This window comes from Aulostomus chinensis, chromosome 21 (genome assembly GCF_037954235.1).
Source record: "Aulostomus chinensis isolate RoL2024-O1b breed Wild chromosome 21, RoL_Achi_v1.0, whole genome shotgun sequence".
NCBI lineage: Eukaryota > Metazoa > Chordata > Actinopteri > Syngnathiformes > Aulostomidae > Aulostomus > Aulostomus chinensis.
In genome coordinates, this window is record NC_141340.1 from 18,807,592 (window position 1) to 18,822,857 (window position 15,266).

Genomic DNA, 15,266 nt, shown 5'->3' on the forward strand with positions numbered 1-15,266 from the left:
ACTGTTGCTGGTCTTCTGGCCCATTCCTCCATGCAGATCTCCTCTCGGGATCATTGATGTTCTGGGCTGTCGCTGGGCAACATGGACTTTCAACTCCCTCCAAAGATTTTCTATGGGGTTGAGATCTGGAGACTGGCTTGGCCACTCCAGGACCTTGAAACGCATCTTACCAAGCCACTCCTTTGTTGCCCAGGTCATGTGTTTGGGCTCATTGTCATGATGAAAGACCCACCCACGTTTCATCTTCCATGCCCTTGCTGATGGAAGTAGGTTTTCACTCAAAATCTCACGATACACGGCCCCGTTCATTCCTTCCTTTACACGGATCAGCCGTCCTGTCCCTTTGCAGAAAAACAGCTCCAAAGCCTGATGTTTCCACCCTGATGCTTCACAGTGGGTACGGTGTTCTTGGGATGCAACTCAGCATTTTCTCTCCTCCAAACACAACAAGTTGAGTTTTTACCAAAAAATTCTATTTTGGTTTCATCTGACATCCTCCCAGTCCTCCTCTGGACCATCCAGATGCTCTCTAGCAAACTTTCAGACAGGCCTGGACATGTGCTGGCTTGAGCAGGGGGACACATCTGGCACTGCAGGATTTGAGTCCCTGGTGGCGTAGTGTGTTACTGATGGTAGCCTTTGTTACTTTGGTCCCAGCTCTCTGCAGGTCATTCACTAGGTCCCCTGTGTGGTTCTGGGATTTTTGCTCACCGTTCTTGTGATCATTTTGACCCCACGGGGTGAGATCTTGCGTGGAGCCCCAGATCGAGGCAGATTATCAGTGGTCCTCCCACAGTTGATTCCCTCACACCAAGCTGCCTACCTATTGCAGATTCAGTCTTCCCAGCCTGGTGCAGGGCTACAATTTTGTTTCTGGTGTTCTTTGACAGCTCTTTGGTCTTGGCCATAGTGGCGTTTGGAGTGGGACTGTTTGAGGTTGAGGACAGGTGTCTTTTATACTGATAACGAGTTCAAACAGGTGCCATTAATACAGGTAGCGAGTGGAGGACAGAGGAGCCTCTTAAAGAAGTTACAGGTCTGCGAAAGCCAGAAACCTTGCTTGTTTGTAGGTGAACAAATACTTATATTACCCAGGAATTTACCAATTAATTAATTAAAAATCCTACAATGTGATTTCCTGGATCCCCCCCCCCCCCCACACACACACACACACCATTCTGTTTCTCATAGTTGAAGTGTACCTGTGATGAAAATTACAGGCCTCATCTTTTTAAGTGGGAGAACTTGAACAATCGGTGGCTGACTAAATACTTTTTTGCCCCACTGTATGTATACATATATTCTCTCATTCTCTCTCTCAGCTACTGACACACACACACAAACACACTATTCTGGTTGTCTTCTGAGGAGCTTGACAATTCTTGAGCATCTTGAAAACTGAAAATTCTGAACCGTGTCAATGGGAGATCGTTGACTCGAAGTCAACAACTGGCATGGAGAAGCTTTAGCAGAGCTTTAGTGTGCACAGAGCTCCAAGAGATGCAAGACACTTGCTGGAGACGCACAAACACTTTTATTGCGTTTACCCGGTTGTAAATCCCTGCAGTTGATATAAAGGCCAACCTGAAACCCAAGTCTCTGTTGCAGCCTCATTCACACTGCACAGCTCTGACTGATCCCACTGTTTTCATTAACATGTTATTTTCAAGCCATCAGAAAAATGTTGGATTAGAAGACACCACCCTGCGAGAGACACTTTTCCATTATGGTCGCGAGAGTGATTTGGTTCATGAGTCAAAAAAATTCAATTTATGCGGAAGACAACGGAAGCATCAGTCTTAACCCATGGACCATCTTCCATATGAATATGCAACCAGGGTTATGGCTTTTAAAGGAATTTAAAACCGTTGCTTGTCGCTGGATGTGATGCTACGGCTAACAGTTGACTGGGCAAAGTAATCTCGCGCCGGCAGCTTCACGACTGAGCCAATCTTCTTCCATTCAACAGATTCCTAAGGGAAAACATTTCAGGAAGCTTTTTTTTCCCCCCACATTTGAATGCAAGAAGTCTCGGAATAGTCGGTACTGGTGTCACATACAGTAGAACAAAAGTTTTATTGGAAACATTTATAATATGAGGTGGCAGTACACAAAATGAGTGGATCCTTGTTACACTTCAGGGAATGGAGCACACGGATCTTGTACATACATCTCCGAGGTGCATCCTACCACAGCAGTGTCCCTCCATCACGTGCCGTGTAGAGAACAGTGCATATTTGGTCAGGGGACACGCATGACTTGCCTGTATTGACTATCAATTACTTTTATGGCATTAATGCTAGGATCAATGATCGGTAACTATCTCTACATACTCAACATTCTGTATCCATCACTTTAAGTTACCAGGTTTTAGCCTCTTTCCCTTCAGGCAGGCGACACCGACCTATAAAACGCTCTCTTTCTTGTTTTGCTAGGAGCTTCTTTCCCTGCGCAGGGCTTGAAAAACCTCAAGTCACTGCATTAACTTCATGCACGCGATTGCAAAACATCCACTTTATGTTCTTTCCTTTTGCTTTTTGCAACCGGTGCATCCACATGGGCAATGATCTTTAATATTTCCAATAATTTCCAATGTAGTTTTACTGCAAATGGCAAATAAAGTTACTCTGACTGGTTATGGCCTTGACTGGTGCTGCCTGATTCAAAGAAACCCTCAGTACACCCACTGAAAAACGTCAAACTGCAAATGACAACAACATGAAAAAAAGTATTTAGGAGTTATTTCCCTGGTTTTATTGTCTCATTTTATTCACTCCTGGTATTTCAGGAGAGAAAATGGATGCAGGTGTGCGCATAGTTAGTTTGCTAATGGACTCAAAAAATGCGGTATCTGCACATTTAAGCACAATCCAGAAGGCAAGTCGCCACGTAGAATGCGTCTCTTTCAAACACTGTTCAGAAGGGCACAGAAGAATGCTTGTGGCTTCGCGTCTGTCACAGGGCTCTTGTTTACATCAGCCTACTTCAATTGAGACTGAGCACAAGAAAAAACTGGTATGTTCTTGTTTCCAAACAGCAAGCAGTAACAGAACAATGTATACGGGGCCAGTAAAAATGTTCTCTGGGCAAGATGATGTACGACCCCCTGTCCATGACCTTCATGTCAGACCGTGACCATGAATGTGACTGAGTACTTGAACATGCTTCATAGGTCGAAGAATCAAAACCAAGCTTCCCAACCGACCCAAACCCTGCCCAGTATATTTTGGTCTTGGGCTTGGTCGAGCAGGCAGTCCACCTGATTCTCCACCGACAGGCCAGCTGCTGGAAGCTTAGCCCGAATGTTGTGCTCCTCAGTCCCCAAGGCAACAGCCAGCATTCCCTGGAAGGCAGCGTCCTTCTCAAAGCCCAGCTTCAGCTCCTCACTGTCAGAAAAATAAACAAGGTCTTATCACATGAAAACCAATTTAGACCTGGAGGATTGTTATTTATATTGTAGAACTGTTAACGTGGTTATGATTTGTTAGTATACCTGGTTATAACGGCTGGATTGTCTCCTTCCAGTTTTCGTCTGGCAAAATTGACCTTCTGTAAGGGATACCAGTTGATTTCTTTGACGTTTATGCTCTCAGTCCAGGTGCCTCCCTTTTTCAGTTGTTTCAGCTCAAAATTCTGTACAATAGCAAAATAAATAAATACACTTAGTTTACCAAACAGTACAGTACTGTGCTTGACTGCATCAAGTCACAGGGCTACAAGCAACAGTACAGTCACACGGGTTCACTTCTCAAGTATCTACAGGCCAGATATTCTGAGTCTGATGCACACGTGGGCTGCATCCTGCCAGCCGACCAACCCATTCCTGTCCAAACCATCTCAAAGTGGATTAAAAAAGGGCAGCTTGAAGGGCCCTGAACATCAGAAGCGCAACACGGTTCCTAACACACTCAGTTACATTCATTGTGTACGTTAAGCCTGAAGTTAACCAGGACCTTTGATTTCTTGATGTGTGGCCCCTCAGTCACCTTATCCCCCCCGATTTCGATGTTTCTGACCATACAATGACAGTAAAGGCATTCTATTCTATTCCTAATCAGTGTGGCCTTCTGAGAGAAAAAATCCGCCCCCACTTATTAAGTGCAAACATGGAGCAAGAATTAGAGTTTACGGCACCTTCCAGTCCAGCGAGGGCTCCTTTACAAACACATCCATGGTATTCAGCAGCAGGTCTGGCTCGGCCCTGTACGCTCGGAGGGAGTGCACCATGACACTCTGGATCAAACCTGACTCTTTCAAGGGTTGCATTAAATTCACAAACTGCCGGGTCAGCCGGAAAGGCATGAGCTCAGGTACAGGGAGGAACTGGGGGGAAATATAAGATGGGAAGAAGTCACTGAACAGGGATGGTTTCAAATGAGGCTCTCTGTCATGAAACCGACCGGTACGGTGGACTCATCTGGTCTTGGGTCTATTTGTATCCACGGGCTGGTGACTGTCAGTGTCAGAGCCTTACTCCTGCAACTCACCAGCACCGCCCACTCTCATGGGATGTGATACTGGCTCGCAGGTAGTTGGTACGCGTTGCTAGCATAACCATGCTTTGATGTGTGTGGCACAAACATTGCAAACAAATACGTTGTCGCCTCCTTGTTTCTGGTTTCCCAGTTTCACGTAGAGGCACCTTGTGCTGTAGCAGCGTGCCAGAAAACGTCAGCGATGAGCTCAATTATTAGCTTATCTTTGTTTCCTTGATGCAAATCGGCGCAGGAGCAAATATGATGATCATTTAACATAATATTTAACATAAGTTGATGAGAGTATGAATCCCACCTGTATTTGTTTCCGCTGAAGCCAATAACTCGGTTCGTGGGTTTTAGTGTTTTTATGTCCAGTTTAATCTGAGCTACATTTCTATTGAGTTTATAGAGTTTAATGAGTCTAAATATTCCATACTGGTATTTCTTTGAGAGGTACTTCATGAGCGAGTACCTGATTTTTTACTAATTTGATACTTGAACACTTATTGGGGGATTGTTACTCCTGCCGAGGAGGTCACGTTTTTGGTTGCATTCCTACATTAGAGCATCGTTTCTTCATAACATCGACATAATTGGGGTATTTCTAATGCAAGCTAGCAGACGCAAGAGGTGATAATTGTACCACAGTGCACAAATCAGTATGCTCATTCATGCAAAAGCCAATCATCAGGTTAACAATGGACTCTCTGGGTCTATCAAACAGCAGCATGCACACAGCAGTGAGAGTGCGGATGAACATTTCCTTTCTTTGTTAGAGTTCAGGGCTCTCTTTTCTCCCTTCAGTGAAAGAAGGTTAGCATACCTGTGTGGCTGACCCAAATGCGTGGCCAAAGTCAATGCCAATCATGCCTCCTGTTTCCATGTTGATCATGAAGTTGGAGAGATGACGGTCTCCGATACCTAAGATCCAATGGCTGACGCACAGTAAAGAATGAGACCTGATGAAGTGGGAGCGCAAGAAGAGGAAAGCCTCAGGACCATTGCACATTTTCAGAAAGGCTCTCCTAGAATTTGGAAAAGACAAAGAAGGAGTTATTCGTTCACGTCGGGTCGGTGTTGACCTTCTCGTCTAGTTTCTTGCACAGGCTGACAACCTACTTTAGGAGATCAGCGGGGACATGCTGCAACACTTTCAGAAAGTTGTTGACAGCATCAGCACGTTTGGCTTTCCTGCAAAAGAATTCACACGCTATCACTGACGGCTGATACTCAGCATCCTGTAAACGAGGGCTCTTAATGAATTATTAAGTCGTCAACGTGAACAGTAACCTCCTTTTCATGAGCATTCTGACGACTTACCTGTAAGCCGCATTGTACAATTTTATAGCAGACTCATTTGAATTCGGAGCGAAGGACGACAGCCATTTATTGTAGACATCAACCGACCTTGAAAGGAAAGAAAGAAGTCACCTAGATTACAGATTAAAAAATGCAAAAAGCCTTGATAATCCACAAAATGACAGATGACAATTAAAGCTATAGATCCCTAAAGTGTTATTTGCCTTCCGAATGCACACAAAGAGATGTCACAAGCTCACCAACACAAATTTCTACTCCCAGCTGAAAGCCAACTGGCTGTCTGCCATTTTCCAGCTGCCAGGGATATCCCCCCCGCCCCCCCCCCCCCCACTTGGGGGTCGTGGTTATACTCCACTGCCAACACGTCCTTTCCTTTAATTGCAGGGAGTCACAATAAGATGGCGCTTCATCCAAAAAACAGAGTTTGACCGTTACCTACTGCAGTATGAAGCCATGACTTCTAATTCAGAACAATTTCATTTAATCCTCGTCATATTATTATTATTAATATACTGATCATTGGATTTAATGAGAGGGCCTATTTTTACACTTGTGGTCATCTTTTTTATTTTAAAGGTGGGACATTTTCTTGTGCCGGTATATTTTTACGCACTGTACTTGTGACAAATATTTTTCATTTGGATTAAAGTGTGGCCAACTGTACCCTCACGGGAAGAGTCGCTTCATGACCTGTAATGCGGTTTGATTTTTGTGCGTCCTTTTTTTCCATCTGGTGTATGAGAGGAGACCTCGAATCACCAGTGTTTTAAGGTACACAATGCTGGGATTTTCTCTGAGGTAAGGAACAAAAATCTCTGAGTGGTGCAGATGGTCGATGGCTCCAAAGAGCAGACTTCTCAAATCAACAAAATGTTCTGCTCCTCCTCATTTTTGCTGGTGGTCCGCCTTTGAAAAGACATTTTCGCTCCGGTGAAAGGAAAAGTTTGTTGTCTGTTGTCCGTCAACTCCCCACTGATGCCAATGGAGGTGAGACAGCAGCGGCACCGTGAATTATGAGCCACAACAACCAACTATTCTGGCTCCCACGGGCTGAAGTGTACAAACCAGCTGTCAGGTCCCAGGTACAGATCTCTGCCTCGTAATAACTACTTCACCCCAGGGGGACCTCATTACAGGTGAAGAACTACAATAACCATGGTGCCATCCCAGCACATAATGGCCGAGGTGCTGTCGTGGTTTTACTGGAACTTTATGGTGGCTACATCTGTAACCCCCCCACAACACTTCTCTGTGACACGAGAAGTCACAACGAGTCAGCCACATATAATTAGCTCAGTGCTAACGGTCACTGCGGCTGCAGCGTCAAAACAAGAAGGAGATGCCCAATCATCAGTTTACAAACTCTGAGGGGCGTCGCCTAGTACAATGCACATCTTCTTTATTCAGCTGTGAACTGGTAATAACCCACAAATGCTTTGAATTGAGCAAAAACAAACTGTAACGCCTCCAGTTGGTGCTATTGTGAACCAGTGCTGAAGCTGCTGTCTGCCCTACGGACACACGGGTGGCTGCTTCACCATTCTGGAGTCGCAACAAAGTGATGCATGAGGTAAAGACAAAAATCACTGCGAGCTCAAGACACCTATTTGTGAGTACTTCGAAGGCAAACTGCACTTTTTGAGTGAAATATGTCTTGAAACTGGTCAAATAATTTCCTTTTCATAGCTCAGGGAAGGGCCAGCATGGCTCAGAGGTGGAGGGGCTATCTAGTAAACAAAGGGTCGCTGGTTCGATCCTCACTTCCCCCGGTGACCATGTTAAAGTATCCTAGAGCAAGATACTGAACCCTCCTAATTGCTCCTGATGGCCCCGCAATGGACTGGTGACCTGTCCAGGGTGAACCTGCCTCTCACCCAACGTCAGCTGGGATGGGGCCGCCCCCCCCAACCCTTAACCCCATACGAGATAAGCGGTATAGATGATGGATGGATGGATGGATGGATGGATGGAGGGATGGATAGTACAGGGAATTTGTAACGAACATCCACGTTATTAAAGTGGCATATCAACACGGTACCTTGCTGCTGTTTGTTGCTCCTCATCAGTCAATGTGCTTGTCAGGAACTCTTTCAGAGTACAAGTGTTCTCCATCCACTCAATCAGACCAATTCTGAAAAGGTAGCAAGACACGATTACCTTTGCAAATGGAGCTTGACATATTTCCTCCATTAAAACAGAAAAATATATGATGCTTGCAGGGCAATGTCAGCGTGGCAGTAAATACAGGTTGGTTTTAAGTCCTAAGCTCAACCAACTAGAGAAAGAAACCCGCCCAGTACCTTGTGGATATGGGAATGACTTGATAGGTGCACAGCTGCAGGCCTCTGTGTGCGCATGCTGAATTGTGGCTCAGCAGAATATTCATAACACTGAAAAGCTGCTCAATACGCTGGTCCTGGCGAAGGTCCTCGCCACCCTTCACCAGGAAAGGGTGGTCACGCTCATCATCACCGCGGATGATCAGCTGCTTTGGGCGGCGGATGGAGGACATCACCTTCACCTATAGGGCACACATTTACAGCCATTTCCTGAAGGTAGCCCACTGAGACTTCAAAGTGTGCCATTTTCTACTCAGAACAATAACCCATACCCTTTCGTCAAAGCCGGTAATTTTCGCGTGGTACTCCGGCAAAGGTTTCGACCTGCCGTCGTACTGGCCTACAACAAAAGAAGAGAGCAGAATTCAATTATAATCCACCGCAATGCGTGCGCAATAATAACCACCCATCTGGTGCTCATGACTCGGACAGGTCAATGAGGACAATATCTACATTATGACCTCAGTAGTGCGAGGGTTCCTGCGACTCACCTGGAATCTCAAGCTCATTTCTGAACATGTCTGCTTTAAAACCACTCAGCCAGGGCGAGTATTCCCTCAGGTTCCCGGGTTCCTTCGAGAATCCGCGCATGGATCCTGCCAGATCATCCACCTTACGCACAAAGCTTTTGTCTCTCCTGTGCTCGAACAGCTTGCTGCCTTTATGTCCAAGTAAGTTCTCCACATCTTTCGCGAATCTCTGTCAGGCAAATTCCACAACAATAATGTACAAGTGGTGTATATCACGCGTTGAAAGATTTTTTTTTAAACTGATTTACAAAACATTTTAAGAAGAAAACATTACAAATGTAAAGGTAAGCTTTTTTAGTTGACTTCAGGTGTGATGTATGGAGGCCAGGGATTATGACATCATAAAACTGAATCAGAGTAATTCAAATATGTACGCATAAAATATCAAGGGTCCTTAAACCTTAAACCGTCATGATGGCAGCAGGGGGAGCTCATTGAAGCTGCAGCCAGACGGATCAACAGGAAGCTCTAACTCAGGACCTGCGCATTGAGCAGTAGCACGTGCAGGTATTTGGAAAATAAAAGATTATATACACACACACACAAAAAATTATAGATAGGTATTAGTATTTTGATACAATTTTACTGGGAATTGTCCCAGAGGAAATTTCTGGAATTCCCTTTTCGTAGCAAAACTAAATATGATGGTGCTAACAGGCGTGCTCCAGTGCATCTGGAGGATGTGTTTCTGTACGCTCGGGTATTTCTGCACCAACAATGTTTAATTTTTAGGTTCTCTGTGATATTTATATCTACGCCCAAACACAGCAGCTCCTGTAATTTGAATACTGCACCTGGCTACGTTGTAATTCTGATATCTGGATTAACTGTTCATCAGCGCATCCAGAAACATATAAGAATGACACACCAATTGACTTCGGAAACAAGTTAAAGTGCATTTTGTATACTGGTAAACCATTAACACCTTGATAAACTTCTTGCGAAATGCTCCATGGCCCTTTGTGTTTGGATTCCCAAGCAAAGAGTGCATCTCATTGTACATGGAGTCCATCTTGTTCTTGTCAAAGCTTGAATTCTCAAGTTCATTTTTCACTGAATCCCACCAATCCTGTGAGGATAACATGACAGTCATCAGTGGTAGGTTCAAAACTACCGGGCGGCGGCATCCTTCACACACGGTCACGCTTGCGCTCCTTACCCGAAAGATCATATCAGGATTTGTGAGCTGCTGCAGGGCGTCCACAAAGTTCTTCACAGCTCCACACTTATCCAGCCTGCTACTGAGCCTGTCAACACACGCGCGCGCAAACACGCACACACAAGCTAAACAAATATCCGTAACAAAAAAAAAACCACAATCTCAAGGTTGAAAGGCTCAAGGTGGGAAATCTTTCATTACCAAGCAATAGGAATCCAATTGACCCTTCTCTCATTACTGCTTTAAAATAATGCCATATTCCTTCTTCACCAGCCAGGCAAAAACAGGGTCCTACCTGGCGAAAAATTCTTGCTGCTGGTGTCCCACGGCTGAGTCTTCGAAGTGGTAACTCTCGCTGCTGATCATCAGAGCGTAAACCACCGCTTGGGGGTAACTTTTTGCAATCTGCTCAATGCAGTACTGCACCACCACAGCCTCTGGCTTGTCCAAGAGGGCAACCATTTGACTAATCCAACCAATCAACATCCAGCAGGGAACGGACATCATCTACACACAGACAATGTTGACAGTTGACTACTACAATGCAGGTTCCACACATCTCATGCTTTCATACTCAGCAAATTCGATTCTTGAATTTCGGTCTGCTATGTTCCTGACGCACGCCCACCTCTTTCATCATGAGGTCCAGAGTCTCCGAAGTGTACAACTCAACGATCTGAAGGAGACGTGGGAACTTGAGACGAGCTTCCTCCGAGTCCAGCTTCAGCGCTTTTAACAAGCTCTTTACTACATGAACTGGCAGTGCCAGCAGGTCTGGAAATTCACTCTCTGGAACAAACCACACACAAAAAAAGTGTTTCATTTTCTCGAACAAACTAAATCTGAACTTGTTGATGAAGTATTACTAGAACGAGCGGCGAACTTTAGCTAGTACTACGACTCACTGGTATCGTTCTGATCCTCCTCCCGCAGTATGTGGTCACAGAAGTTAGCTAAAGACATGTACGTCTCGATGATACTGCTGGCTTCCACGCACTCCTGCATGTAAGATTGCAGCTCCTCATCAGCTTTCCTGGTTGCATCGCACAGCAATGTCAACGCCTGCAACTGCAGCCCCACTTTCACTTCCTGCACGATAAACATTTTTAGTCCCTCAATATCCGAGTGTGTTCTGATTCCCTACACTGACCACAGAGGACAGCTTGCATGATGATCTCGGGATGGATCAGTGCCTCGTTTTCATTTCCGACAGCGCAGCTTTGATTATCCTCCAATAACAAACGTCCCTCTCTACGACAGGTAACCAGCGACCACATTTTAATATTTTCATTGCCACAAGCAGATCAAAATATGCAAATACACCACGGCCTCTGTACAAACTGTGCACTTTTATTTTTTAATTAATTTTTAAAAATGTTAGTCAAAAAGTACCTTGTGATTTTTAGTGGGCCAAGCACTTCCAGAGAGCTTCACAACCATCTGTGCTTTCACAGGATCAATAGCTTCCAGGACTGAAGGGCTCCTGCCTACAGCTTTGGCCAGGATGTGTAAAGAAGTACTCAGGAGTATCTTTTGGTTTCTGAATACCTTAGCTGGGGTGCTCTGAAAATCAGCCTGGAGGTCCTCTGCAGAGAGAAAAAATACTGTATGAAACATCTGATGTGCATAGCAAGAGCAAAGCTACTGTATAGCCTTTGCTCTCTCTGTCTCTTCATTTACTAAAATACTGACAGGTGAACTGGCTTCCATGTTGTATCGGTATAGTTTAAGTGGTTCAAATGTATTTGTTCTAATTCATTAAACAGAAGATAACGCAGTAGGCGGTAGATAATTTGCCGGGGAAGTGATGGGATCTACACTGACAGGTGTCCGCATCTCAACTATGCCATCACGGAAACCTCTCACTGCAGTTGGGTAACGCCTCATGTTGATGAGAATTCTAGGTTAGACTCACAAGCCTTGGTGGGACAGCATCAGGTCTGGGGTGAACTGATCACATCTCGTGCAAACGTACATGCAGTTCCTCTCACAGACTTGGAGACTCCCAATTGAGCCGCCCCAACAAAACAAGATCACCTGTTCTTTCGGTAGAAACCGACTAGATGCCCTCCTGCCCAAGTTTATGAAATATTCTGTACAAAACCTTCTTGAAAAAAATGAAAAAGACTGGGACAACCTGTGTAGCCTGATATCAAATGTACCGCAGCTGATGGGATTTGAACTCTGCTAAACCAAACAATTTTTTTGAAAAGATGTAAGAAAATAATTCATATCCCTACAAATCGGCATCATGATGTCGTTACTCCTGTATCGTTTGGATCTTTTTATCGAAATCAAATCAGAGTCAAATTGAATTTGGAAGCAACAGCCATTCAGATGCAGCTCCTGGAAGGCTGTGTTCATCGCCACTGCTGCTAACAGAAAATGGTAAACAGCGTAATTTGAATTTTCTCCCGGCAGTATAAGAGACTCAGATATAACAGATGATGGGTTACGATGATGTCACTTCTATGCTGGGACTTCCAGTGGTACAGGTCAGCATAGCAGCGCAGTCATGAATTACACATGATGAGGATGACAAACTGCAGATGTAACAGTGTCACATCTCACAGTTATGTAATAAAACCCCAGCGTTGAAGACCGACCCACGGTGACAGGTGGGCGACCCCCGGGTCTTAATGCTGGCCAGCTCAAAGGTTTGAAATACTGAGATTCATTTGTTGACATCCTGTTTTGCCCAATTAGTGTAATGTTGTAAAACCCAAAACAAAGTATTAAATTGTGTCATTTTCATCATACTACGACAAAGTAGTTCAAGTCGAATGTAAATTCCCATCGGAAGTGACAGACAGACTCGTGGTGATGAGGACGTTTTGCGTTCTCAGCAAGCGTGCCGGAGTCCTCCGTCTCAACTCACCCAGGAGAGGTATCGTCTTCAGTGCGATACTGACTTGCTCTGCAGCATTCTGGGTCTGGCAGCGTTTATGGCTGTAGCAACTGTAACTGTGGACAAACTGCAGTAACCAGTCCCTGTTTGTTTTGGCTTCCCTGTGAAGCTCCTTCAGAAGCTTTGTGGCGAGAGAGAAGTTATTCTGAAAAAAAGCATGAATAAGCTCAGGTAAGTATGCGAATGTCACACCGCAGCATGACATCGGCGGTGGTTTGTTCACCTGCTTCCATGCACTGTCAGCCATCTGCAGCTTCATGCTGAATTTGCAGTCATTCACTAACGTGTCGACGTCACCTGCTGGGTCTTCAGCGCCATCCACCTCCATGCTGCTAGTGGCGGCATGGCCTCTGACTTGTTCCCTGATCTTGTCCAGGAAGAAACATCTGAGCCATAGTAATGAGATTTGAAGACAAAAGGGTTGTTTTTTTTCAGTTAATGATCTAAAAGATTTGACGCTAAAAAAACCCAAAAACTTTTCCTCTTACCGGGATGTGATGATGTCATCCCACACATTCACTGGATCCAACTTGACATCAGGATACCGCCCTGTCCACAGTCTGATGAGCCGCTTCAGGGACGTCACAGATACTAACAGATAAAACAGAATTTTAAAAAAAATTGGGAGTGAAGTTATTATTTATGATCATTATTATATCATTTATATATTATTCAAACTGTTCAGGCAAAGGTAAAGTTTCCATCCAAATGTATAGCAATTTTCAATCCAATTTTAGGAATTCCGCAAAAATAAATGTAAATGAACGCAATTTTCTGTCCATGACTGTCTAGAAGTTGGTTATATTACGAGAATAATTCACAGATCAACAGTCGGTTGCATGTCAGTTCTCCTGTGCAACAAAACCAACAAAACCACAAAACCTGACTCACTTCGAGAGCTTACTCGCATTGGGCAGTAATATTTATAAATCAGTGTTATACATCACATTATGTAAAAATATATAGAAGTGGTTGAATCTCTACTTACCATCTCCTTTAATAAACAGCAAGAAGTCCTGGATTTCTATCAAAGCCTGCAATGACTGCAGGATGGTCAAGCGACTTTGAGTCAGGAGCGTATCCACACTGGAGTAATTCTGGAGGAGGGAATTAGAATAAGCACGCACTCTGACTGCTGTCTGACTACAAAGACAAATTAAAAGTACAAAATGCAGAACATTCCTTTCTGTGGGATTTCAAAATATGAATGTGATGATCTAAAATGTTGGAGGTGACAGAGAACGGCAGACCTGCAGAAATAGCTGTATGGCAGAGCTGGTGTAGTATTTTGCGCGGTCGTAGTCCTCCTGCAGGATGTAAAGCAAGCTGAGCTCCCGGCTGTAATGGCTCTCCAGTATCTTTTTGCGCTCCTCGACTCTCATGGCTTGGTCGACGAAGCTGAGAAGAGCTTGGTCCTTCACACCCAGCTGCAGCTGCTTCAGCATGCTGCGAATCATGTGCTGCAGGTATATGTCCTGGAACAAACACAATGAGACGGCTATACCAACCTGACTAAGCAGTCATGCTTCTGATGATGTAACTCCATGTTGTTAAACCTCCAGGTTGTCAGGCCCTTCTGTTACAGTCCTAGATGCTGAAGTGTTTGTTCAGTCACCTGGTAAATGGGCTCCACCCACATCTTCTCCAGGTTGGGTGGGGAGCTTTCGTCAATGTTGATGGTGGAACAGTACTGAAGAGACTTCCACTCAGTCAAATGACTGTAGGCCTCCATAGCAGCAATTTCCCAGAAGTCCTTTTCAGAGTCGGTGGGCTCGCCATCAATCCAATGTTCGGTGTTCAGAGCCTACCAGTACATGAGACAGAATGTACTTTGGGACACCAGTGCTGTGCTGCAAGCTGGCAAAACTGCACCAATAATAGCTTCTTTACTTTACTTGAAGAGCAGATCAGGATTCAACCAAGACTTAGAACGCACCTCATTGTAAAGCTTCACAGCTTCTGCAAAGTCAGAGTTAGCTTCAGCTTGAAGAGCAGCACAGGTTATCGACTTCGTTCCAACTTTACCCGCAAAGATGCCACGCACAATATCATAGTCCTCCAAAGACCTGTACAGCCTGGAGAACAGAGGGAACGAGAAGGGCAGATTCAGGACAGCAATTAATAGAAGCTCCAGCGCTCATCAGAAGGGGACTGGTGCAGACTTGTGCTGCAGCAGCTGACTGTGACAATGTTTCTACAACACAAAGGCTAAACCACACAGCGACATCAGATGTACCTGGCAGTGGGAGTCAGAGTGATGTTATGGGATTTCGTAAGGAACTGTCATGGAAAGTAAAAAAACATCCAGTGTTCATACTCCAACTACCATCCTGTGTTCAGCATCTGTACATGTGCATGGTTGGTGCTTGTGATATCTCTCCTACCCATCACAAGAGCAGCATTTCACCCACAGTTGAACATTCTTCAAGTATCAGTTATAAGACACACCACTCCAACTGAGAATGAGGGAAAACGTTCCCTGGCCCTGCTGGACACCGTCCAACGCTTTTACTTATTTGAGGAGAGCGTGGT

The 15,266-nt window shown here is 44.8% G+C and overlaps 1 protein-coding gene across 4 annotated transcripts in view; it reads right to left on the bottom strand.

The window, feature by feature from the left end:
• Positions 1-1,572: 1,572 nt before the first annotated feature.
• The window catches only part of prkdc (protein kinase, DNA-activated, catalytic subunit), a 65,239-nt gene continuing 51,545 nt past the window's right edge, over positions 1,573-15,266 (bottom strand). For 2 of the 4 annotated variants that reach the window (XM_086190882.1, XM_086190881.1), the window contains exons 64-86: positions 14,671-14,809; positions 14,350-14,538; positions 13,985-14,209; positions 13,723-13,831; positions 13,223-13,325; positions 12,958-13,120; positions 12,705-12,879; positions 11,219-11,412; positions 10,732-10,915; positions 10,455-10,615; positions 10,122-10,333; positions 9,827-9,914; positions 9,593-9,736; positions 8,629-8,836; positions 8,410-8,477; positions 8,099-8,319; positions 7,837-7,929; positions 5,799-5,885; positions 5,598-5,669; positions 5,302-5,503; positions 4,135-4,323; positions 3,494-3,633; positions 1,573-3,386 (exon numbers count right to left, since the gene is read on the bottom strand). In XM_086190882.1, coding sequence (XP_086047008.1) covers positions 3,182-3,386; positions 3,494-3,633; positions 4,135-4,323; positions 5,302-5,503; positions 5,598-5,669; positions 5,799-5,885; positions 7,837-7,929; positions 8,099-8,319; positions 8,410-8,477; positions 8,629-8,836; positions 9,593-9,736; positions 9,827-9,914; positions 10,122-10,333; positions 10,455-10,615; positions 10,732-10,915; positions 11,219-11,412; positions 12,705-12,879; positions 12,958-13,120; positions 13,223-13,325; positions 13,723-13,831; positions 13,985-14,209; positions 14,350-14,538; positions 14,671-14,809 — 3,571 coding nt within the window. In that variant the 3' untranslated portion in view covers positions 1,573-3,181. The remainder of the gene's footprint in view (positions 3,387-3,493; positions 3,634-4,134; positions 4,324-5,301; positions 5,504-5,597; positions 5,670-5,798; positions 5,886-7,836; positions 7,930-8,098; positions 8,320-8,409; positions 8,478-8,628; positions 8,837-9,592; positions 9,737-9,826; positions 9,915-10,121; positions 10,334-10,454; positions 10,616-10,731; positions 10,916-11,218; positions 11,413-12,704; positions 12,880-12,957; positions 13,121-13,222; positions 13,326-13,722; positions 13,832-13,984; positions 14,210-14,349; positions 14,539-14,670; positions 14,810-15,266) is intronic. The other 2 variants (XM_086190883.1, XM_086190880.1) reach the window with 1 other exon arrangement.